Below are 25,551 nucleotides of genomic sequence, written 5' to 3' on the forward strand. Positions count from 1 at the left end.
TCCATTCCAAGCAGTTTGGTTGAATGTTACAATATTTGTTCTAGCACTATTGTGTGTGTGTAAATGGGAAGCACTGTTTGAGCAATGTAGAAAGCAAAGTGCTTTCAAGTTCTCCGGTGAGTCAGTTTTCAGAAAAGTTACAGTTCTATTTCTATACGAGACTTATTTTTGATCTGTTTTTGTACCTATTGAATTTGGATAAGCGTTTTGTTTCCTCACTGTGTAAACCTGTGTGTTGTGCAGGAGGAGAAAGAGAGACGAAGACAGGTACGACATCAATAAAATGAAGGGGTTCACACTGCTTTCGGAGGGCATTGATGAGATGGTCGGGATAGTCTACAAGCCAAAGACAAAGGAGACCAGAGAAACGTATGAGGTCCTGCTCAGCTTCATTCAGGCTGCTCTAGGAGACCAGGTGGGAATTCATTCCAGCTCTACAAAACTATACTTAGCACTTGTTTGAAATTAATATATAACATTGAATAAAACAGTGACTTCAAGTCTGGCCCTATTTAAAATCCATTTTGATATAAATAAACTCTTACGTTAAACAGTGCTTTGACAACTAATAATCCCTCTCTGAAATGGTGGAAATGAGATTCATGAACTGCTTAACTTCATTTAGTTAATCAAAATTAATCTGAAAAAACAATCCTTCACAAACTCTGTAACCCCAGGACATTTTTGGAAAATTAACCATGGATGCCTGATGAATAAAAAGCTGTGCAAATGCAAAGAAATCTAATGTAACGGAATTGGAGTGTGATTCTGTGAGCTGTTTGTGTTCCACCCTGGCAGCCCCGTGACATCCTGTGCGGAGCCGCGGACGAGGTCCTGGCAGTGCTGAAGAATGAGAAGGTGCGTGACAAGGAGAGGCGCAAGGAGGTGGAGCAGCTGCTGGGCCCCACAGATGACACTCGCTACCACGTGCTGGTCAACCTGGGCAAGAAGATCAGTGACTACGGAGGGGACAAGGAGCTTCAAAACATGGGTGCGCTGAGCCGGGTTCTGCTGCCGAAGCCCGCTGTCTGATTGCACCTGGATGTGGCATGACCCACAGAAAGAGGACGTGCTTTCAGTTATTTTAAGATGAAAGCGCTGTTGTTGTAAAACTTCCTGTCGTAGCCAGGCTCGGGAGTTGCATTAAGCCTGAAAGCTCTAAACTCGCCAGTGTAATTTAGACCTTTTTAAAGTAACTTTTTATCATGATTACATGTTTAATCATGCCTTGCAGGAGATGCATGTCCCCAGCAACAGGGATAAAGCTGAGACGTCTATCTAAATAAGTGTCACTCTTTAGAGAGCTGGTTATCCAATGTGATGACGTTTTGTTAGGGTATTCATTAGCACCCGTTAATAAGAGAATCAGAATATAATGAGGCTGTCTTTACCTAACTACAAATGCCACACTTCCATTAGAGAGTGTTAGTCTTGTGTAAAGAGGAACCTGTCCATCCATACGGCCATCTGCATTGCATGTTACATATGTGCCATTTTTACATGGTGGTACAGATGGGGGATGTGATCTACTACTTCATTCTACTGCTAGCTCTGATATAGTCTTACTGCAGCAGTGCTCTTGGATGCATATTACTAACTCTTTTGATGTGTTGCAGATGACAACATTGATGAAACCTATGGAGTTAACGTACAGTTTGAATCTGATGAAGAGGTGAGTTTGTTTTATCTGTATAACCTAATTTGACGTGTGGCGTGACGTTTTATTCAACATAATGTGTTATGTCCGTAGTAGCTACCCTTACGACTGACTTTATTGGGATGGGCCAGAGTTCTGCCCTTGCGTGTCTGTAATGTTTGTGTGTTTCCTCTCAGGTGGTGGATGAGGATGTGCATGGAGAGGTGCGGGACGAGGCCTCTGATGAAGACACAGAGGGAGAGGAGGCAGACGAGCGCTGTACCCTCACTGCCAATGTAAGTAATGCTTTTTTATTTTATTCCTCATCCAGATCACACTTGTTTTCAGCTGCTATTACTCTAGCCTGTAACGCGCCTCTATTCCCTGTAATTGAGTGAATTATTTTTGCATGGTTTAAGTTGGGTACAGCTGGAGATGTGATGAGCACAAAGAAGAAGGACCTCCACCCCAGAGATATCGATGCCTTCTGGCTTCAAAGGCAGCTCAGCCGTTTCTATGACGATGCCATTGTGTCTCAGAAGAGGGCAGATGAAGTGCTGGAGATTTTAAAGGTAAGGAGGTTTAGGCTGAAATCCAAAGGACGCAGTTGGGTTCTGAGTGTTTTGAGCAAGTGCAGTTTCTGATCAGCCAGACCTCTCTGCCAGCTATTGCTGCAGAGCCTCAACATAACAAACATCCACCACAGAGTGAAAAATGAAACTGCAATAAAAGAAATGAAACTTTAAAATGAAACTGCAGTAAAAGGATGGATGGTAGAAGGAAGTAGCTAAGGTAATCATTCTAAAAACGTGCAGCGTTTGTAATACAGCAATCTGTTCAGCAATGCAAAATGGCTACAGGAACGCGAGTTGAGCTTATAATAGAAAAAAATAATCGTGAACCTATGCATTTTGCTACTGTGTAAATTGCAGACACTGATGTAAGTCCATACAGCACTGTGGCAGGGAGAATCTTTACTGGGATGTGTGCCCATGTGAGTGCAGTTGGGAGGCATAACAGGAGATGCGTTTCTAAGCAACCAATTGAGCAGGAAGGCTTGCTGGGTGCTGAGCTGATCGGAAGGTCCTGATTGGCTGAGGGGCGTGTCCGGGGGGCCTGTGCAGCTCGAGGCGATTGCACTCCTAGCTACACAGATGGGCGCTTCGCAAAATCGAGGGGATCGTCCGCTCCAAAGGAAAATGACAACAAGGGACTCCTTAAGAAAATCTCAATCTCAAAACAATAATTGTGTGAATATAGTCATTGTTACTGCTGTGTATAATGGTATTTAAAACAGGATTCATTTATTCGCCTTTTTACATATCCACCCTTAGTCTGGGCCCAATGCAGTCAGATACATGACAGATTATTGTACTTTAAGGCAGCAAGTTTATTAAAGCTATAGAGAGATTGTAGAGGAATGTTGCTGCTTGTTAGTCTTTTTTTTTTTTTGATTTCCCCAGACTGCCAGTGATGACAGAGAGTGTGAGAATCAGCTTGTCCTCCTTCTGGGCTTCAACACCTTTGACTTCATCAAGATCCTCCGGCAGCACAGGAGGATGGGTAAGGCTTTAATATTACTGTATACAGTGTGGGGAGGGAAAGGCACCATGCGATCTTACTCCAGGTGACTCTAACCCCCTTTTCCCAGTGGAGATTATAAGTCACTTAGTTGGGTCACTTTTGAAATTGATTCCAGCTCTGCAGACCCCAGACTGATGGCATGTTTTCACTGCACACTCTGCTCATAAGCCAAGAACCTCCTGTCTCCTGTTCTCAAATGCACTCCTGGAACTGTCAGTTCAGTTATCTTTCCCACAAGACATTTGATCTGAGCTCCGTGCATATTGTTCAGGCAAACAAATAATTGAATATAAAAAGTTGTCTTCCTTAACAAGCACATATAGTTAGTGCATTTGCACCCTAAAATAATGCCAATGATCACACTGTACTAAATTGAATGAATGGTGTTTCAGGCTACATGAAAGCTGATATCGTAACTCTGTTAATGTTTTCTGTAAACGAATAGCTGTGTTTTAGGTGTCGTTTCTCTTAATTCATTTTCTGCCTTGTGTTTCTTCAGTCCAGTACTGTACCATGCTTGCCAGTGCCCAGAGTGAGGCTGAGAAGGAGAGAATCATGAGTAAAATGGAGTCAGACCCGGAGCTTTCCAAGGTCCTGTACCAACTGCAGGAGACTGAGAAAGAAGACATCATTCGGGTGAGAGTTTGATTCATCCTATACGTGGAGCAGTGACTTAGCACTGCCTATTATGTTCTGTCCTTGCAAACCTCTATATAGTACACAGTACAGTACAGAATGTATTACAGAGGTACCTGGAGTTACCGGCAAATAGAAAGTTAATGCTTCCTCATTTTAAAATATTGTTTAACCTTGCTGAGAGAGTGCAGTGTCACTAGAGACTGCAGCCTGCTTGTGCCTGATCCGGTGCAGGCATCACACACTGACTTCTCCAGCTTGGGGGAGTGATTCCAGGTGAAACCTGGCTCTCCTCACTGGGGATGCTTATCCCCTTTCCACTAGATAAACTGGAGGTGCCTGGAGTCCAATTCTGATGAAACACGGATCTGTTTTTCTTGAAACTGTCGGCTTGATTTTGTCTTTTCAGAATTGGTGGAGGTGGTGTGTGTTACTAACTTGTTCTTGAATATATACTTGTTAGTTGTTGAATTTGTTGTGTGGGTGTTTGATTGTTTTCTCCAGGATGAGGGCGTTCAGATCCGAAGAGGTGCTAAGATAAATGAAATGAATTCACTCTATACGATTTGCTTCTGTCCTGACTCCAGCTGCCTTTTCCCTACAGGAGGAGAGATCCCGGAGAGAGAGAGTTCGGAAGTCCCGCGTGGATAACGACCTGGAGGCCATGGATATGGACCAGCAGGGAGAGGTGAGGAGTAACGCAGGCACTGCTCGCCTCAAGCAGGTGTCTGTGGGATTTTAAATATTCATAGGAATTGCAGATCCTTGCTAAATGCACAATAGTTTGAAGCAACTTCCTTAAATCTGTTCCTCAGTTGCATATTACAATTAACCCCTTCACAGCCAAGTGTTTCTCTCATAGATGTCACCTCAGCATTTTGAGTGTTTACCACACTGTCTTAAGTGCTGTCAGATGTACAGTACAAGTTAAAAGTTTGAAGTACACCTGCTTGAAACCAGGTTTTTCATGATTATCTATGCTTTTAACTGTATAAACGTGTCTATAAACGCTTAATATTTCATTATATGATACGTGTACTTATATAAGCTGATAATCATAAGTGAATTGTATTAAAAAATTACATTTGTAAATGTAAATCTTGTCAATTTCAGTGAAATGTTCACCCAAAGCAAGGGGATTTCAGTCTGAAGCCCAAGTCAGTTAAAAGTCTGAAATGTGTATAACACGGTGTTAGAACACTGGCCTAAGTATAAACGTGTCTTTGTTAGATGTTCTCCGAGTTAACTAGCATGTTACCTAATTAACCTTTTGTCACCAGTTATTGTTAGTAATGATTATTGTTAATAATGGTCTATGATTACTATAGATATAGGTAGCATAGGCACAAGTTTGTCATTCCTGAATGTAAGGGAGCAGAAAATGGCAAAATACACTCAGTTAAGCAAAGAAAAAAGAAGTCTGTATTTACTTTATGAAATGAAGATCAATCTTTAAGACAAATCGCAAGAACTTTGCAAGTGTCTGTAACTGCTGTGGCCAAGACCATCCATCGATTTGAAGAAACTGTCACTCTTGAAGACCAAACAAGGTCAGGCAGTCCAAGGGTGACCTCAGAATCAGAGAACAAGTTCATTTGAGTCAAGTCCTCGAAACTGGTGATTAACTGCCCATGAAATACATGCTCAGCTAAATGCAACTAGAAATACAGATGTTTCAACATCAACTGTTCAGAGGAGATTGCATGAAGCTGCCCTAACTGGAAGAATTGCTGTTTGGGTCTAACTGCCGAGTATTTGTAAGACGACGAAGAGAGGGTGAGTGCATGAGTTCTGCATTTGTGGTTCCCACTGTCAAGCATGGAGGAGGCAGTGTCATGGTGTGGGGTTGCTTTGCTGGTGACAGATTTGGTGATCTTTACCAAGTCCATGGCAAGCTCAACCAGCATGGCTATCACAGCATGCTTCAGAGGCATGCCATTCCATCAGGATTATGGCTAGTTGAGCAGTCCTTCATTCTTCAGCAAGATAATGACCCGAAACACACCTCACAGTTGTGCAAGAACTATCTGGCGAAGAAGGAAAGTGAAGGACAACTCGGTCTAATAACCTGACCTGCCCATTCTCCAGACCTCAATCCCATAGAACTTGTATGGGACGAACTAGACAGAAGAGTCAAAGCAAAGCTACCCACAAGTGCCCTGCATCTCTGGGAATTGCTGCAGAAGAGCTGGGAAGACATGTCTGGTGATTTCCTGCTGAAACTTCTTAACCGAATGCCTCGTGTTTGTGAGGCTGTTAAGGCAAATGGTGGCTATTTTGAGAAATCCAAGATTTAGAGACAATTCTGAATTTTCTTGAACATTGCTTTGATACCCCTTATGTTTTGTTTTGTATATTGTATCATGTGCTTTCATTTTCAAATATTTACAGGAACGTATACGACGTAAAACATTGTCAATTATGAAAGAAAACCTAGTTTCCAGCAAGTGTACTCAAACTTTGACTGGTACTGTATTTGAGACGGAAGTGAAAAAATATTTATTTCCAGGCCCTTGCCAGAATACACAGCTACATTTTCATGCTAACACATTTTTTTATTTTGTTTTATAAGATCATAATATCAACAAAAACAGAAGCTTACTCTTTAAAAATATATTGTGTCTTTTTAGGATGTATTTTTTCAACAGGAGCACTTTTTAAAAAGTTACCCTGGGGTAAACTGAAGGGATTTAGTTTTTCACAATTTGACATTATTATTAGTATATTATTAATTGGTAATTTTAGCAGATGCTTTTATTGATGCATTGGACTGCTGCTGCAGAGTCACTTACAATCAGGCCTCAGTTTGACGTCTCATCTGAAGGTGGTTGAGTGACTTGCTCAGGGTCACACACACATGGGGTCAGTGACTGAGCTGGGGTTGAAACCGGAAACCTCCTGATAACAAGCCCCTTTCTTTAACCACTGGATCATAAAGCCCTGTCTAACTAATTATTGAACCAATAGTTGTCTGATTCGCTGACCCACATAGCTACATGTAACTGCTGTGTGTACACATCCAGTCAATTCAAAGATACTCACAGATTTGTAATTTCAGTGCTTGACATACTGCATTGTTTAAAGGAAATGCAGGAAGCTCTTTGTGACTTTTTTGTAACTTTACCAGATTGCTGCATTTAAATGCCAAATTCATGTATTAAAAAAGCAGCATCACTTATTTGCTAACTTACAAAAAACCTAAATAATACCTTGTTTAAGAGATTGGAGGCTCTCTTGGCAGCCATTTCTGTGTTTTTTTTTGTAACCTATATCAGCTTTTTTTCACAGCTAGTCAAACAGAAGTGATAGGGGTGGGACATGAAACACGTTTTAAATGTTTGTGTGTAGGTGCTAGACTTGAGCAATTCAGTTTTCAGAAACTTGCGTGGCATTCTAAAAAAATACCTGGAGTTCCTTTCTAGCAACAGAACGAACATAGGAAAAATAAATAAAAACTGTAGTCTGACAGGCAAAGCATAACGCCAAAACTTGTTGCACCCCCCCACTTTTTAAATGGGGCTTATTATATAATGGAAAGGGCTGAAGTCAGTATGAGTCTCCATTCCCGGTGCTTGTTGGCTATACACCGATATCAGTTTTTTTGTTTTACCGGAAGGCCTCATTTATAATACAGCTCTAGATGTATAAAGGAGTGCATAGAAAACAATGGAATGCCCTACTTTCTGCATTTTGTTATTATATTGTGTCCGTCCACAGTACAGATTTAGAAGTACAAATAAAAACGTGAATCCTTTATAGCCTCTCCTGCTGCTTACATTATACTAACACAATGAAAAAAACCACGGTGTTTTATTTTTTAAAATAAGTGTATACAGAGATTGCTGTACCTGGGGTGTTAGTTTATACATGCATATGCTGTCGACTGGTACTCGTGTTAAATGCATTGCATGTCTTTGTTTGTTTGTTTCCCGGCAGTCACTAGCCCCCCGGCAGGTGCTTGACCTGGAAGACCTGGCCTTCTCGCAGGGCAGCCACTTCATGGCAAACAAGCGCTGCCAGCTCCCCGACGGCTCCTTCAGGAAGCAGCGCAAGGGCTACGAGGAGGTGCACGTGCCCGCCCTCAAACCTAAACCCTTTGCAGAGGACGAGGTACGAGCAGCAAGCAAACACAGGAAGGCTGGGTCGCCACACCTCTCGTTAGAAACAAGATGTATTGACCTGCCCATTTAAGTGCATGCATAACACAATATATAAACAGAAATATTGAATCTCCTATACCTAACACTTTGCACTGTAGCTACTGGTGGTGTGTATACAATTCAACTTTATAACAAACCTGCTTATGTTTGGGTTTGCTTGTTTTTTAGGTACTGCTTTCTATTGAGAAGCTGCCCAAGTATGCCCAGGCAGGGTTCGAAGGGTTTAAGACTCTGAACCGCATCCAGAGCAAGCTGTTCAAAGCAGCCATGGACACTGATGAGAACCTGCTGGTCTGTGCCCCAACGGTGAGCATCCGCCTACTGGTGGAATACAGAAAACACCATCGCAGGAACTGCAAACTCCAAGGCTTGAAGCTTTATAGAGCCCCCTGGAGTGTCTGCAGGAAACGCATTGCTTAAACTTTGCTGCCTTCCATGTTGTTCATATCACAGCAGTATATTTTTCAACATAATCCAGATTGTTTTGGTATTTTTATACTTTCATCATGGGATTATTATTATTATTTATTATTTTATTTATTTTTTCTTTTTTACTTTTACTCTGGAAGTTTTGTATCCAGGTCATGCTCCCACGTACAGCAATGCTGTGCTCTGTTTTAATTGAGTGCTGTATTGTGTGAACAGAAAACCAGCATTGTTGCAGAAGGGAGCGTGATCTACATACACTTCATCCTTATATAAAATATTCTCTTTCATCTGGTGAATGCTCCCAAGTAGGTGTTGAAATGTATTCCCCAGTTATTACAAATAATGCTGCGATACGGAGAACACGGGACGCAGCAAAGGTAACGTAATGTGTTTCTTGCAAATGATTCAAGGTGCTGTTTAACAGTGTGCAGAGATTTCTGTGCTGCTGCCCTTGCTCATGTATAAAGCGCACCCCTATGAAAGCCCCCTCTCACACAGACTCTATGTGCTGACCTGTAGGGAGCGGGTAAGACCAACGTTGCCCTGATGTGCATGCTGCGGGAGATCGGCAAACACATCAACCTGGACGGCACCATCAACGTGGACGAGTTCAAAATCATCTATGTCGCCCCCATGAGGTCCCTGGTACAGGAAATGGTGGGGAGCTTTGGGAAGGTAAGTCTGTCCGTTCCCTTTTAAAAGCAGTAAGTTAACCCTCGCTAACACAGAAACCAGGACCAGAAGACGGTTTGAATGAAATGGAAAGACAGGGCAGAGGGTGGGACACACTTCTTTAAACAGAGTGGTAAGGGTATGGAGTGGGCTGATGCGGGGGTTGGCCGATACAGCGGTAGCGATATGTTGTTGTTATCTGTACTTTTCAGTGACGATAAAAATGTCGGCGCAAATAAAATGAATTTTTTTTTTTTGTTTTGGTCAACCCTTATCTTGTACATAACGTGAACTGAAAGCGTTTAGCATTGGACTGATCCATTTGAACTTCATAGGGAGGTCAATAGGTAGAACATATTAATATTTACATTACAGTATATTTCAGTTTGATTACAGAACTCCTATTTTATTGAGTGCCAAGTCAACCATTTAATCAGTCAGGCGTCACGTTAAATTTTTAAAAAGGTTAATTTTAAATTGTTCGATACACCCTATATGTACACTCCAGTGTTTTGAACACAGGCTTCACTTTGCTAACGGTAAGTCATTGACCTTATTTTATTAACAATGTGAATTATACATCTTTTATGTACAGTGTTTAAGTAGTGTTACTATCCCATTATAGTAAAGCAGCCTACAGACCAAGTGCCTTGAACTTACCCCAGGGCGTTACACTAACTATATAAAAAATGACAATTAGAAAATAAAAATAAAAATTTTTCCCCCAATTTGGAATGTCCAATTTTATGTTTTTTCTCCGCACCGCAGCGAGTCCCCACACAGCACAGACGTTCTGAGGGCGTGTGAACGTCCTCCAATCTCACAAGCCTAAAGCCAGAATCGCTTTTATTCTGAGCAATTGAAAGCACCGGTGGGTGGGCTACTGATCTCGGAGAACAGAGATCAGCCCTGCTTTTTTTCCACTCTGAATGTGCTTGGTGTCTGGCCAGTAGGTTTCTAATAGTATACGTGAAAGACTTTAGAAAGGAAAGCCTTGTTCTGTTTTGCTAATTATTTAAACATACAATATTAGAAGTGTTTTTGGGCCTGTAGTATTATATAAAAGTATCTTTTAAAAGCTATAAATCGTGATATATATCGTATATTGTCTTGAACATCTAAAATTTTATGATCTATTTTTTGAGATATATCGCCCACCCCTAGTTGATGCCGAGTCATTGTGATCAATTAGCTGCTAAGATCTGGACAAGCACCGATGGGCCTCCTCTCGTTTGTAAATGTTCTTATTTTCAAAAGGTTTGCTGCACCTCCTGTGTGTATTAAAAGCTTATTGAATAGAAGGCGCTAATACACAACTCTCTCAATCTATTTTAACTAATGCGGTTTGCTTGTGATTCAGCGCTTGGCGAGTTACGGGATCACAGTGTCGGAGTTGACTGGGGATCACCAGCTGTGCAAGGAGGAGATCAACGCCACTCAGATCATTGTGTGCACCCCTGAGAAATGGGATATCATCACCAGGAAGGGAGGGGAGCGCACCTACACCCAGCTAGTGCGCCTCATCATTATCGTGAGTCCAGACACCTCCGTTCCTCTTCACATGTTTCTGCTCTTTGGATGCGTATGATTAAGGTTCCAGCCCACAGAAAAACTGCAAGACCAGCACACACTGTGAAACATACCATCCTGCTTTACTGCTCCACACCTATACAGAAGTGTGCAGCTTTGATCATTTTTATACTTGTTTAGTTATTGTTTTAGTTCTGCATTGAACTGTAACCTGAATAACTGGTGTATTGAAGTTGATGTACCTTATGCAATTGTAAACATGAAATACAAGATGTTGTTTTTTTGTGTTTTTGGTGATACCTTATAATATAACACTATGTAACACAATTTTTGTTCCTGGGTAGTAAGTGTTATTTCCTAATTGCTTATTCCTCAAAAGTATAGAAAATGGCTATTATTCCCCACAAACTTTGCTTTTGTGACCAGGACAGTGATATTTTGAAATTTACCTATTTCCAATGAGAACTGTCTTTTCATTCACATAAAGTCAGAAAAAAACAACATATGAATCCAAATTAACATGTATTTATACTAAAGTAATTCAAAAATGACTACAAAAGATTTAGAAGTGAGTAATTTTTCGAGATTTACGATTATACTGTAAATCACTTTCACGAATCAGCCCCCAAATGTAGTCTCCCATCATGTTCTCGTTATACTGTCCTTGGTAGCGGCGTTCAAAGTCCAGTATATCCTGGTGGAAGCGCTCGCTATGCTCCCATGTTCTCCTTGAATTTATCAAGATGAGCATCAAGGATATGGACTTTGAGGGACATCCTACAGCCCATTGTGCCGTAGTTCTTCAGCAGAGTCTCAACCAGCTCCACGTAGTTTTCGGCCTTGTGATTGCCCAGGAAGCCCCGAACCACTGCGACAAAGCTGTTCCAAGCCGCTTTCTCCTTACTAGTGAGCTTCTTGGGGAATTCATTGCACTCCAGGATCTTCTTTATCTGTGGTCCGACGAAGACAACGGCTTTGACCTTTGCCTCGGACAGCTTAGGGAAGAAGTCTTGAAGGTACTTGAAGGCTGCCGACTCCTTATCTAGAGCTCTGACAAATTGTTTCATGAGGCCCAATTTGATGTGCAGTGGTGGCATCAGCACCTTCCGGGGGTCCACCAGTGGCTCCCACTTGACGTTGTTCCTCTCCACAGAGAACTCTGTCCGCTGTGGCCAGTCCCGCCTGTGGTAGTGCGCCTTGGTGTCCCTGCTGTCCCAAAGACAAAGATAGCAGGGAAACTTGGTAAAACCACCTTGGAGACCCATCAGGAATGCCACCATTGCAGCCTCTTGATGCCATCTCAGAAAAATGCAGATATGTATCCACTTAGGCAGCTGGAACTAAACTGAACTGGTGGGCTTAAGGCCCCTGTATTTATACTACTATTTATATTACTGGAAAGTTCTAGAAAGTTCTAGATGTTACTCCAAGTTTACTCAGCACTGAATCTATCTGGAATGTTCTGGAAAATAGGTAAATTTCAAAATCACTGTCCTAGTCACAAAAGCAAAGTTTGTGGGGAATAATAGCCATTTTCTATACTTCTGAGGCATAAGCAATTAGGAAATAACACTTACTACCCAGGAACCAAAAAAAAAAAAAAATTGTTGCACAGTGATCAATACAATATGTATAAAAATAGGTACACGGGTATGTAATTTAACATCATTATAGCTTATCCTGTCAAAAAAACCCTTGCTGATGTGTCTTCTGTTTTAAAAAAAACAAATCATTTCCCTGCACTGAATGAGAGGGAGGCTGACTGTGCACAGTGAGGTTACCTGCTGTACCCTTTCCCAGGATGAAATCCACCTTCTTCATGATGACCGTGGGCCGGTGCTGGAGTCTCTGGTGGCTCGAACCATCCGCAACATCGAGATGAGCCAGGAGGACGTGCGGCTGGTCGGCCTGAGTGCCACGCTGCCCAACTACGAGGACGTGGCCACCTTCCTCCGAGTGGACCCTGCCAAGGGACTCTTCTACTTCGACAACAGGTAACGATCCCGCCTGCATGTCAGCACCCTGGGTGGAGGTTTAAATAACTCCATTAAGCAATCTAGAATAGGGTTGCAACAAAGATCAAGGGTGGAAAGGCAAACTTTGGCCACTCCTGATAATTAATGGATCCAGGTTTTGACAATTTTCAGAGCTAATCTGTGAAGGAAAATATTAAAAGGAAATTAAACAAAATCTGTTCGCACTGTTGAATGTTGAGTAGTTGTGGACTTAACAATGTATGGTTTGTTTCCAGTTTCCGTCCAGTACCCCTGGAGCAGACTTACGTCGGCATCACCGAGAAGAAAGCCATCAAAAGATTCCAGATCATGAACGAGATTGTCTATGAGAAAATCATGGACCATGCTGGCAAAAACCAGGTAGGACTGACCACAAGACGAACTATTGAGCCGTGTAAAGACATACAAAGAACACTCCATGTTGGTATTTATTTTTCTATCCTCATGATGCTCCGTTCATTTATTTGTGTAGAGACACACCTGCATGCACTGGTAGAACCTGAATGATTATTATAGGGTTAAACAACTACAGAAGTTTATTTATTTATTTGTTTATTTTTATTTCATTTATATAGCATCTTACATCATAGACCCCAAGATGCTTTACAGAAAACATAATACACACAGCATAATAAAACAATAAAATAGCATAAAACATATAATAAAAAGACTATTCCAAATAAAAAGTACCGTTCTAGTAATAGTGTGGTGAGTAAGAGCTAATGCCCTGTCCTTGTTTGCAGGTGCTGGTGTTTGTCCACTCTCGGAAGGAGACTGGAAAGACAGCTCGAGCGATCAGGGACATGTGTCTGGAGAAGGACACCCTGGGTCTCTTCCTCCGAGAGGGCTCTGCCTCCACTGAGGTCCTGAGGACTGAGGCTGAGCAGTGCAAGGTGAGCGGTTCTCAAACCCACTTATCTTATGAAGGTTCCTTGACTATTGAAAGCTTGTGTTTTATATGTTGGTCTAATAAATGTATTTATGAAGAAAGTGCCTAATTGACAGTAATAGTTTGTAAGTCTTATTAAGAGGTTATATTTACTTTATAAAAGGGAACTCTACAGATCAATTTAAGGTCATGTGATTTGTTTTCTTCAAATTAATATTTGTAGGTTTCTGCACTTTGACATACTCTACTGTCTTCATATTTTGTACAAAGCTGTATTCAGTGATTCTCTTTTTCTCTTCCATTATGGGTGTTGTCCAGTAAACATGTCATTGTGGAATACACCTTAATAAAACAATGAAAAAATGAAACTTTGTTTCTGTTGGGTAGAGAAAAAAAAAAGTCAAATATTTAATTCAAATAAAATTACACTTGTGCTTTTCCACTGAGCCTGTATGTCCCATTCATTACCAGAACCTGGAGCTGAAGGATCTCCTGCCCTACGGCTTTGCGATTCATCACGCTGGCATGACAAGAGTGGACAGGACGCTTGTTGAGGATCTGTTTGCTGACAGACACATTCAGGTAGAGTCGCAGCTCTCCACAGAACATTACTGTATCTGTTTAAATCCAGGGTACGTTCTTCAGAGTTCTGAGAGTGTATCTGTTTAAATCCAGGGTACGTTCTTCAGAGTTCTGAGAGTGTATCTGTTTAAATCCAGGGTGCGTTCTTCAGAGTTCTGAGAGTGTATCTGTTTAAATCCAGGGTGCGTTCTTCAGAGTTCTGAGAGTGTATCTGTTTAAATCCAGGGTGCGTTCTTCAGAGTTCTGAGAGTGTATCTGTTTAAATCCAGGGTGCGTTCTTCAGAGTTCTGAGAGTGCATCTGTTTTATCTAAGTGAGACTATGCTAATGTGCCTTCCTGCTGTAGGTGCTGGTGTCGACTGCCACTCTGGCGTGGGGTGTCAACTTGCCAGCGCACACCGTCATTATCAAAGGGACTCAAGTCTACAGCCCTGAGAAAGGGCGCTGGACTGAGCTTGGGGCTTTGGACATTCTGCAGGTAACTCTTTCAGTGCATTGTTTAAACCTGCCACATTAGGTCTTATGTTCAGAATTTAGATTATTAGTCAAGGTGAAGTGTGAGTTGTGTTTGTATTTTGTAGATTTAAGTGTAGGTGATTGTTTGTTTGTTTTTAAGTTTTGTGAGGAATCCTCCTGATTTTGTGTGTGTTTGTTTTTTCAGATGCTGGGTCGAGCTGGACGCCCCCAGTATGATACGAAGGGAGAAGGTATCTTGATCACCTCCCATGGTGAGCTGCAGTACTACCTCTCCCTGCTCAACCAGCAGCTTCCCATTGAGAGCCAGATGGTCTCCAAACTCCCGGACATGCTCAACGCAGAGGTGGTCCTGGGAAATGTGCAGAACGCAAAGGTAAGCTAAGTTGTGTCCTATATTTTAACCTCAGCAACTCAATGATAAAATATGTTGGTTTGTAATAACAGGAGATCCTGTTCATGTACAGTGATGTGGACTATGTCATAAAATGTTTGATATTTTCACAGAAAGATCTTTGAGACCGTGCACACCGATGATTCGATGTAAATAGTATGTTAATGTCTGATTTCGATTAGGTGGATACCAGTAATTCATCCGGTCATAGTGCAAGCAGCAAAGAGCACATGAAACAAAACCGTCTGACACTACCACTGTCAACTGGAATAAGTTTTGCCCTGAAGTCGCCTCATTAAATGCAACACTAGCCTACACAGAACATCTTGAAGTGTTCTGTGTTAAAGTGAATGGTGTTGTACCCTGGATATTGAGCTGCAGCAGGTAAAAAATGGAAATGCTAAATACACTTGTGGGACATCCTCCTCACCCTGTTTTGTCTGCGTGTGTCTCTTTAGGACGCAGTGAACTGGCTGGGCTACACCTACCTGTACATCCGCTTGCTGCGTAACCCTCCCCTCTATGGGGTCTCCCATGATGAGAAGGTTGTGGACCCCCTGCTGGAGCGCCGCCGCCTGGACCTCGTTCACACTGCCGCCCTCGTTCTCGACAAGAACAACCTGATCAAGTACGACAAGAGGACCGGGACCTTCCAGGTACGCTCGCCACCTCCAGCTGCTCTGTGTGCTACAGCAAGAGGAGTGCTCTGAGAAATTTCAAATAGATACTTACCTTTTATATTCCTGTTGAGACACAATTTCAATAACAACGTGGTAGTATTTCCAGTCACCTTTTACATTTTACTTTTGTATTTATTTCAAATTGTCCGTTGAAGTCAGTGTACAGTGTTCTATAATGGTTGTTTCCCATACATCAGTGTACTACAAAGGCTGAAAGATTTTTGGACTATAGACTACTTTTTTTTTTTCGCAAAATCAACATCTTTGACAACTGTGATTGAACATCAAAAAGCAGTGTGCTTGCCTGTATTCTGTTGTTGATGACTGTTCCACTATGAGTGTTATTGGAATGGCCCAATTATAGTGGTTTGGTAGTCCTGAAACTGAAGTGTGTGACTGTTTTGTGTGCTTGTTTCTTTTGTGTAGGTGACAGACTTGGGCCGTATTGCCAGTCACTTCTACATCACCCATGACAGTATCCAGACCTACAACCAGCTACTGAAGCCCACGCTCAGTGAGATTGAGCTCTTCAGAGTGTTCTCTCTCTCCTCTGAGTTCAGGAACATCACTGTGAGAGAGGTAACAGGCTGACATTGTGTACTTGGTAAAAATATTTTGCCTCCTGAAGCCTGTGTATGTGGACCATCTTATTCTCAGGAGGCATCAGCAGGAATCAAACCATACCAATGTGATTAGCTGTGCTCATGTTTTCTGTGCTATCCCAGCTCAGAGTATCAGAAAGTTCACCAAGATACAAAGGGGTGATCCAGGGAAAGAATGCCAGCAGACCTGGCCTACATTCATTCATTCCCTTGTTTTTATTACAGGAGGAGAAACTGGAGCTCCAAAAGCTGCTGGAGAGAGTCCCCATTCCTGTGAAGGAGAGCATTGAGGAGCCCAGTGCAAAGGTATGGTATAGCTTATACTGTCTAATGTATTAATGCTTTGAAAGGTCCGCTGTCAAGCGCCGTGTCCACACGTGTTTATGCTCGTACTCTATGCGTTGGGCAATACGCTGATACAGTAGTTTCGTTTTTTAAAAACCACTTTTTAAAGCAGAATTAAAAAAAATAATAATAATTGATCTGATAGGGCAGAGTAGTGTTGCATATCAGTCAATTACATCAGTTACACAAAAATAAAACTGCCGGCTGTCCTGTATCGGTGAATCTGAGCCTGGGATTGAAATGTGTTTCAGATCAACGTGCTGCTCCAGGCATACATCTCTCAGCTGAAGCTGGAAGGCTTTGCTCTCATGGCTGACATGGTTTATGTAACGCAGGTGAGTAAAAAAAAAAAAAAGCAACTGCGTTGAGAGAGGGATTTTTCAAAGGTCGGGATGGGGGGGGGGGGGGGGGGGGGGGTGTACAACTACTCAACATTACAGGAATGACAAGAAACATGCCATACAGTGTATATGTACAGCTACATTTTCATATTGGTATAGGACTCTGAGGACTTAGAACTTAGTCTTGTGGCTTACAGGGATGAATACAGTTTAGTTTGTGTAACTGCTTCCCCTGTAAACTCTAATGGCTGTACTGGCCCTTCCTCTGCAGTCGGCAGGGCGGCTGATGCGAGCGATATTCGAGATTGTGCTGAACCGCGGCTGGGCCCAGCTCACCGACAAGACCGTCAACCTCTGCAAGATGATTGACAAGAGAATGTAAGTCACTTACTGCTGACATCCACATTCACATCCAGCCGCACCCATTTGGAATGCATTGTCACTGTTCCCCAGCACATGTAATCAGACTTTTTTTGTTCTCCTCGCGCTTTCCCCATTGCAGGTGGCAGTCGATGTCCCCGTTGCGTCAGTTCAGGAAGCTTCCTGAAGAAGTCATTAAGAAGATTGAGAAGAAGAACTTCCCATTTGAGCGTCTCTATGACCTGAACCACAATGAAATAGGTAATCTGTTTTTCAAACCACCTGTTAAAGCAAGTCCAGGCCCTAAATAAAAGTATCTCCTGACTCTTCTAATAAATCTGTTCTCATGTAAATTCCAATATTGCGTTCATGGTTTTGGACACTGGAATCTAGGGAGTTGACCTGCAGTTTAAAGAATTCTTATCCTGCTTTCAACTTGATGAACTCAAAATTATCTCTTACTTTCTTCAGGAGAGTTGATTCGAATGCCTAAGATGGGCAAGACGATCCACAAGTATGTCCACCAGTTCCCCAAGCTGGACCTATCTGTCCACCTGCAGCCAATCACCAGGTCCACCCTGAAAGTGGAGCTGACCATCACACCCGACTTCCAGTGGGACGAAAAGGTGAGACCCTCTTCCGATTCTGCTGAATCGTATACCTACTGAAATTACTGCCGCTGGAGTTTGAAGTATTCTAAAGCATTTCTGTAAATATATGGTAAACACAAACATTAAAGGATACGTAAGGACCTTTTTATTTTATTGTGTTACATGTTCCCATGTGTTGCTACAACTGTTAAGGCATATGTATTGTTTTAATTATTTGTTTTACATTTTGACTTTTAAATTGCATTTCCTGCCTCAAGATGGCTTCACATGTACCCACATGGACCTCTCCAAACCACATTTCCCATTATCCTCCTGCTCACATATGTAACTGAGATGGATTTTCCAGTGAGCAGGAGGATAATGGGAAAAGTTGTAGCAACACATGGTAACATGTAACACAGTAAAATAAAAAGGTCCTTATGTACCCTTTAACACTAGAAGGACCGGAGATATACTCATAGCTAGAAGCCCAGCAGCAGTCTTTCTGATGGCTCTATTCAAAACACTGTAAATAGTATAACGAAAGGAGAAACAGTCAGATGTAATTAGTTTTTTTTGTAAATAAATAAACATCTGAACAGACATCGGTTTACAACATACAGTACATATTTATAAAACTGAAACAATAGCAATACATATTTTCCTTTTCAGCAGTAATCGGTTTATTATCAAATGAGCAAAAGCAACTGAACAACGTAGATAAATAAACTTAAAAAAAAACATTTTACACAAGCGCACAGCACAAAAAGTTTCTTTTTTTCCACAAAAGGATATTCCTTTACCTTGAGTCTAAGGCTGTTCACAATCAACACAGATAATGCGCTTCTCCATGCCACCTTTCTGCACAGGGCACAGCTGTCCGAAGTTTTATTTTTATTGCACTTGCCATCCTGGCATTGGTGTCTCTTGCGGCTCTCAGCGGGGTTGACAGCTTCAGATGTGGGTACACGCTTGGCAGTCTCCCTGTCCAAGTGCTTCTTGCGAAGTGCTAACTGTAAAATATATTCATTCCTTGTTAAATTCCTCTCCATGCATTCTTTGTAAATTACACAGGAGATGATGGCTGCTAGGTCCAATACATTGTAAAACACCTGAACAGACCACCATCGGGAGCCAGCTTTCACAGAATAATTCTGTGTCATCTGATCCAAAACATCAACTCCATATTTTGTTGCGTTTGTAAAACTCCACGGTCTCTGGTATTTATTTTCACTAGTCCCGATGTTAATCGACTGGCCAAAGCAGCACAGCTGGCAAGCAGGCGTCAGCCTTCAAAAGGCTGATTGAAAACAATAGACTGTCAGTCATTCACTCGAGCAGGGAGTAGAGACTAATCTAATTACAGCTAAACACATAGCAGACTGGTAAATAAAAATAATAAAGCAGAATACCGTTCTGTATAATCAAAATACAATTGTTTTCTGTGTAGCTGTCAATGTGTCTGCTCCCGGGTTTTTAGGTATAATGTAATATATCTCCTCTATTTCTGCACTCCCGCGTTTCATGCTTTGTGAGAACCATGTATATTTAATACATACAGACAGAAAGGTACATGAACACGCAGCCCCATATGTCTTACACGACTGGAGAAAATTACATTTTAAAACCAAAAACTGCCAAAATGACCGCCGCGGTGCTTCTAGTGTTAAGGCTAGTGCCTTCATCAGTATAATTTATCTAAGAGGTTATTATGTTGACAATTGTATAACAGTTCATCCAATTACCAGTATCTGCTCTTCAAGTGTGTTGTTAAGATGGATTTGCTGTGGTTTGTAGTGAGGCTTAAGCAGATGCAGTGTGTTCTAATGTGCCGTGTGTTTGTCTGCTCCCCAGGTGCAATGTGTTCTAATGTGCCGTGTGTTTGCCTGCTCCCCAGGTGCAGTGTGTTCTAATGTGCCGTGTGTTTGCCTGCTCCCCAGGTGCAGTGTGTTCTAATGTGCCGTGTGTTTGCCTGCTCCCCAGGTGCAGTGTGTTCTAATGTGCCGTGTGTTTGCCTGCTCCCCAGGTGCAGTTTGTTTTAATGTGCCGTGTGTTTGCCTGCTCCCCAGGTGCAGTTTGTTTTAATGTGCCGTGTGTTTGCCTGCTCCCCAGGTGCAGTTTGTTTTAATGTGCCGTGTGTTTGCCTGCTCCCCAGGTGCAGTGTGTTTTAATGTGCCGTGTGTTTGCCTGCTCCCCAGGTGCAGTTTGTTTTAATGTGCCGTGTGTTTGCCTGCTCCCCAGGTGCAGTGTGTTCTAATGTGCCGTGTGTTTGCCTGCTCCCCAGGTGCAGTGTGTTCTAATGTGCCGTGTGTTTGTCTGCTCCCCAGGTGCAGTGTGTTCTAATGTGCCGTGTGTTTGCCTGCTCCCCAGGTGCAGTGTGTTCTAATGTGCCGTGTGTTTGTCTGCTCCCCAGGTGCAGTGTGTTCTAATGTGCCGTGTGTTTGCCTGCTCCCCAGGTGCAGTGTGTTCTAATGTGCCGTGTGTTTGCCTGCTCCCCAGGTGCAGTGTGTTCTAATGTGCCGTGTGTTTGCCTGCTCCCCAGGTGCAGTGTGTTCTAATGTGCCGTGTGTTTGTCTGCTCCCCAGGTGCAGTGTGTTCTAATGTGCCGTGTGTTTGTCTGCTCCCCAGGTGCAGTGTGTTCTAATGTGCCGTGTGTTTGCCTGCTCCCCAGGTGCAGTGTGTTCTAATGTGCCGTGTGTTTGCCTGCTCCCCAGGTGCAGTGTGTTCTAATGTGCCGTGTGTTTGTCTGCTCCCCAGGTGCAGTGTGTTCTAATGTGCCGTGTGTTTGTCTGCTCCCCAGGTGCAGTGTGTTCTAATGTGCCGTGTGTTTGCCTGCTCCCCAGGTGCAGTGTGTTCTAATGTGCCGTGTGTTTGTCTGCTCCCCAGGTGCATGCCTCTTCAGAGGCATTCTGGATCCTAGTGGAGGATGTGGACAGTGAAGTGATCCTGCACCACGAATACTTCCTGCTAAAGGCCAAGTACGCTCAGGACGAGCACCTGGTGACCTTCTTCGTGCCGGTCTTTGAGCCGCTTCCACCCCAGTACTTCATCCGCGTTGTCTCTGACCGCTGGCTGTGTGAGTGTCCTCACAAGGGTTACAAGTGCAAAGGGATCTTCAAACTGAATTATAGCGTTCCACGTTTTGAATGGTTCCATTGCATATTAATATAAATATGTATTTTATTTGTGTTCTGTAGCCTGTGAGACCCAGCTTCCCGTATCGTTCCGCCACCTGATCCTGCCAGAGAAGTACCCCCCTCCCACTGAGCTGCTGGACCTGCAGCCCCTGCCAGTGTCTGCCCTGAGAAACAGTGCCTTCGAGAGCCTCTACCAGGACAAGTTCCCTTTCTTCAACCCCATACAGACACAGGGTAAGCCAGGCATCCGGAAAACAAACCTCTGCTGGAGCAATACATGGGATTATACATAGGCTGTAATGACAATCCACATCTTCCAAATCGAAAAAATACTGTGAAATATCCCACTGTGTTGTAAGCCCCCCAGGTGTGTGTGTCTATATATAATTAGGGCTGTAACTCAATTTAAATTGTTTGATTGGTTAATTTATGGACATTGGTTGATTTACTCGTCAATTTAATTTGTGCACATTTTTAATAAAGGTAGCGATCTTATAGCGTCTGTCCTGCATAGTCATACTTAAAAAATCAATAGAATCTATAAAAATGGGAATTTGGTCTTTTTAAAAGGTTTTTTTAATTATAATTTTTATTTTAGTAAATGTAACACATTTTCACTGTTCTTTCGGGCTACTGTCACATACCTGAAAACACAAGACAGCTGAGCTGCGTTAACATGGTCGGCTGTTTAATCTCCCATTACAGCTTCAGACTTGGCTTCCTGTACTTCTGCTTTTATTCGTTCTGAATCTTGTAGAGGTACCCGAGAATACTATGGCTATTGAGCGATTGCTTAACATGCTTTCTTAGTCAGACGTCACAGAGAATAATTCCACATAATTGCCTCTATTTGAGGAATTGGTGCCTTCATCGTGCCCTCTGTATGCCAGTTCTTGGTTGCCAAATTAAACATAATCAATCAAGCGTTTAAGAAACTCCACAGTTTTTTCTTACTTGATCATTGTGATGTATTGGGATTGCTTCTGCTCATCCAGCTGAACATCAAGCCGGGTTTGTCCAGAAGTTTTCAGTGGCTTTGGGAACGCTCATGTTTTTGTGCTGACTTCAGTAGACTTCGTAGATTGCTGTAGTCAGTGTTGTTCCTTTTCTGTACTCGACAAAGTACTTCCAGCAGTATAGTTTCTTTTTAATCGACAGTTACCGATAAGTCGGGAATACCTTTCATTGTTTGAATTTTGGAAGTGGTGAGTATATCCCTTCCTGTGTCGTTTGGGTATTTGTGGAGTATACCTCCCTTTTTTTAACAATCTCCAAGTTCTTCTTAAATTGTTTCGTATCCAAATCGACTATGATGTCTCCGTTGTCTGACCTTTTTTTTTTTTTTTTTAAATTGTAAAAGCAATTCTTAATATTACTTCAAAGTTCTCCATATATTTCTCAATAACGGTCCCTATAACATTAGCAACATTGCACGAAACTCATCTATTACTCAGCTTACCCAGGCAGTTTGTCCAGCTCACTAATGATTGGACAGCCGCAGAGCCAGGGCAGATTTTTTACTTCCCCATTGGTTAAACTGACAAGACCAGCAACTGAAACAGAGAATACCTTCGACAGTGTATGTCCCGCCTCTGCTCATATATTTACTATCTCATACAAAGTATACCCATGATCTGCACACATTGAAGCATTTTGTGACTTGTGATATTTGTCTCTCCCCAGTGTTCAATGCAGTGTACAACAGCGACGACAATGTGTTTGTGGGCGCCCCGACTGGCAGTGGGAAGACCATCTGTGCTGAATTTGCAATCCTGAGAATGTTGCTGCAGAACGCAGAGGGGCGATGTGTCTACATCACCCCCATGGAGGCCCTGGCAGAACAGGTAACGTGGGGTGCCCTGGCATGGGGTTCCTATCAGACAGGCATTTGTGGATTGAAGGCTGACGCATGGAATTGTATTACTTACTTCAGTCAATTCTCATTAAGATGAACTTCAAGAGACCAAAAGTCTTTCCAGAAATTTTTATCATGACCCTATGCCAAATATTCCTGTCGACTGCTGTATATTGAAGATGTATAGTCCGTTGGTATTACTGCACACGCAGCATCCACTGAACTGATTCTTGGATGTATATTGTGCAGAAACCACTTAAACTGGAAAGAAGGTACACAAATAGGATTCAGAGGTCTGTGTTGCCACAAGATGAGCTCTGGGCTCTGCTACAGGAGTTGGCAGCAGAACAAAAATGACTCCACGTGTCTCTCTGTGCAGCTGATTTACTGAACTCCAGTGTGACAACCACCGTACTTACCCAATTGCATTGTTATTGATTTTTACCTGTTGGGGCTATGGAAATAACTTGAACTAAAAGGAAATCAGTGCTAAGTGAATTTGTAAGATGCAATTTGTGTTTTCTGAGTTTATATTAAGAGAGTTGACTCTAATTAATACAAACATTTTTCAGGTTTTTGTCTGTTTTGTAGTCTCTTTTTGTACACAAAGTAATGCGAGTTTAAAATAGTGTCCTGGTTGGAACAAAAAAGTGGAATGGATCAAAATGCTTGATGGTTTTGTGAAAGACAGAAAAGGGGCTTGTGTTTTAATGTGTTCTGTTGACCGCCTCCCTCAGGTGTTTGCAGACTGGTATGACAAGTTCCAGGAGACCCTGAATAAGAAGGTGGTCCTGCTGACTGGAGAGACCAGCACTGACCTCAAGCTGCTGGGGAAGGGCGACATCATCATCAGCACCCCTGAGAAGTGGGACATCCTGTCCCGGCGCTGGAAGCAGCGCAAGAACGTGCAGAACGTCAGCCTGGTCCTCATCGACGAGACGCACCTCATTGGGGGGGACAATGGGGTACGTTTCTATACAAAGTTAAAGAAATACCGGCGTGTTTTTAAATACAAGTTTCTAGGATAAGATAGATTCAGAAATAGAATAAATACCGTAATGTGTGGATCTTTTATATGTGAGTTAAGTGGTGGCAATGCGTATTGGCTAAGATTAGCTGTAATTATTTTGTAGATTTGTACTTTAGCACTAGAACTGCTGTGGTTATACTCATACATGAACCCGCCACCAGCAGGCATGACGGGTACATGTTAAACAACATCAGTATTAAAATGAAGGACAAACTCAAGTCTTCTTCAAGCACATCATATCAAACACTGATTCCAGGTTGAGCTGCTGCAGCACTCTGCTGCACTGCAGTTTTCTGATCAAAATGTTTCTGCTGAATCTCTGTGGCTTCAAGGTGAAATCTCTCTTCCTGATATTTTCCCCGGTGCATTCATTGTACAAAAGGAAGGAGCTGATGGCTGCCAGGTCCAGTAGAGATAACAACAGGCTTGTATATAAGAATAAAATAGAATATTGTATATAAAGGTATAAAATAGAATTTTGTAGGTTGTATTCAAAATAAAAACATGTATTTTAAAAGGCATCAAAATGACTGCTCTGGTGGTTCTAGGTAGAGGGGATTATTACTTTTTTTTATTTTTGTGATCCTGCCTTTGAAAGTGAAAACCGTCAAAATGCCATGGTGGTTCGAGTGTTAAATTCTGTATTAATGGGAATGTGCGCATCTTCCCTCCCTGTACAATTGGGTAAGTTGCAGATGCCATCTCCCTGTTTTTTTTACTTGTTTTTTCTTTTTCCCCAGCCTGTTTTGGAGGTGATCTGTTCCCGTATGCGTTACATTTCATCACAGATTGAGCGTCCAATCAGAATCGTCGCTCTCAGCTCCTCTCTTTCCAACGCCAAGGATGTCGCCCATTGGCTGGGCTGCAGCACCACGGCAACGTTTAACTTCCACCCGAACGTGAGGCCGGTCCCGCTGGAGCTTCACATCCAGGTATGTTGTGTGTGTTACACAGCCGTAGGGCTGCAGATACCCAGGGAGCAGTGTGCTGGGGAACCTCCTTCACAACGTACTCAAACTTTAGTCTTGTAGACAAGTGTTTGTTTTCAGTGGAAGTTGTTCTAGTGCATTGGCCATATTTATCAAGGCTTTTAACAATACATTCTCGTTTGCTTTGTATTTTTAAAGTTGAGTTTCAAAACCAAAGTTTTGCTGTAGCTGAGGTCTGTTTGAACCAAGGAAAGTATGCATGATGTACAAGTTCTCTACCTTTAACTTGCCCTACCACTTTTTTTCTGGCCCCCAGGGTTTCAACGTGAGCCACACCCAGACACGCCTGCTGTCCATGGCCAAGCCTGTGTACCACGCCATCATGAAGCACTCTTCCACCAAACCAGCCATCGTGTTCGTCACCTCGCGCAAGCAGACTCGCCTCACAGCCATCAACATTCTCACCTTCTGTGCCTCAGATGTCCTGCCACAGAGGTAAGCAGAAGAAACAAAACAAGAAATCACTGATACTAAACCCAGACATTTGCCATGTCCACTCTGGTTTGAGGCATGGTTTGTTATTTCAGTGTGGGGTTTCGCAAATGTTAATGTTTAAAATCAACTGTCAAACATCAAGGCGTAAAGGTCAGAAGCACTGGGAAATGTTCCATGCAATGTGTTT

At 42.5% G+C, this 25,551-nt stretch overlaps 1 protein-coding gene across 1 annotated transcript in view; it reads left to right on the forward strand.

Moving 5' to 3' along the window:
- snrnp200 (small nuclear ribonucleoprotein 200 (U5)) overlaps positions 1 to 25,551 on the forward strand; it is a 39,918-nt gene that overhangs the window by 2,525 nt on the left and 11,842 nt on the right. The window contains exons 3-33 of the mRNA XM_041233434.1: positions 244 to 415; positions 799 to 991; positions 1,617 to 1,672; positions 1,834 to 1,932; positions 2,056 to 2,208; positions 3,100 to 3,199; positions 3,720 to 3,856; positions 4,461 to 4,544; positions 7,793 to 7,966; positions 8,185 to 8,322; positions 8,965 to 9,120; positions 10,478 to 10,648; positions 12,448 to 12,641; positions 12,899 to 13,022; positions 13,406 to 13,555; positions 14,023 to 14,133; positions 14,479 to 14,610; positions 14,794 to 14,982; positions 15,459 to 15,656; positions 16,107 to 16,259; positions 16,508 to 16,588; positions 16,879 to 16,962; positions 17,240 to 17,346; positions 17,471 to 17,589; positions 17,800 to 17,954; positions 20,805 to 20,994; positions 21,116 to 21,289; positions 22,739 to 22,899; positions 23,648 to 23,875; positions 24,681 to 24,872; positions 25,186 to 25,364. Coding sequence (XP_041089368.1) covers positions 244 to 415; positions 799 to 991; positions 1,617 to 1,672; positions 1,834 to 1,932; positions 2,056 to 2,208; positions 3,100 to 3,199; positions 3,720 to 3,856; positions 4,461 to 4,544; positions 7,793 to 7,966; positions 8,185 to 8,322; positions 8,965 to 9,120; positions 10,478 to 10,648; positions 12,448 to 12,641; positions 12,899 to 13,022; positions 13,406 to 13,555; positions 14,023 to 14,133; positions 14,479 to 14,610; positions 14,794 to 14,982; positions 15,459 to 15,656; positions 16,107 to 16,259; positions 16,508 to 16,588; positions 16,879 to 16,962; positions 17,240 to 17,346; positions 17,471 to 17,589; positions 17,800 to 17,954; positions 20,805 to 20,994; positions 21,116 to 21,289; positions 22,739 to 22,899; positions 23,648 to 23,875; positions 24,681 to 24,872; positions 25,186 to 25,364 — 4,554 coding nt within the window. The remainder of the gene's footprint in view (positions 1 to 243; positions 416 to 798; positions 992 to 1,616; positions 1,673 to 1,833; positions 1,933 to 2,055; positions 2,209 to 3,099; positions 3,200 to 3,719; positions 3,857 to 4,460; positions 4,545 to 7,792; positions 7,967 to 8,184; positions 8,323 to 8,964; positions 9,121 to 10,477; positions 10,649 to 12,447; positions 12,642 to 12,898; positions 13,023 to 13,405; positions 13,556 to 14,022; positions 14,134 to 14,478; positions 14,611 to 14,793; positions 14,983 to 15,458; positions 15,657 to 16,106; positions 16,260 to 16,507; positions 16,589 to 16,878; positions 16,963 to 17,239; positions 17,347 to 17,470; positions 17,590 to 17,799; positions 17,955 to 20,804; positions 20,995 to 21,115; positions 21,290 to 22,738; positions 22,900 to 23,647; positions 23,876 to 24,680; positions 24,873 to 25,185; positions 25,365 to 25,551) is intronic.

Source organism: Polyodon spathula, chromosome 31 (genome assembly GCF_017654505.1).
Source record: "Polyodon spathula isolate WHYD16114869_AA chromosome 31, ASM1765450v1, whole genome shotgun sequence".
In the NCBI taxonomy this organism is placed as follows: domain Eukaryota; kingdom Metazoa; phylum Chordata; class Actinopteri; order Acipenseriformes; family Polyodontidae; genus Polyodon; species Polyodon spathula.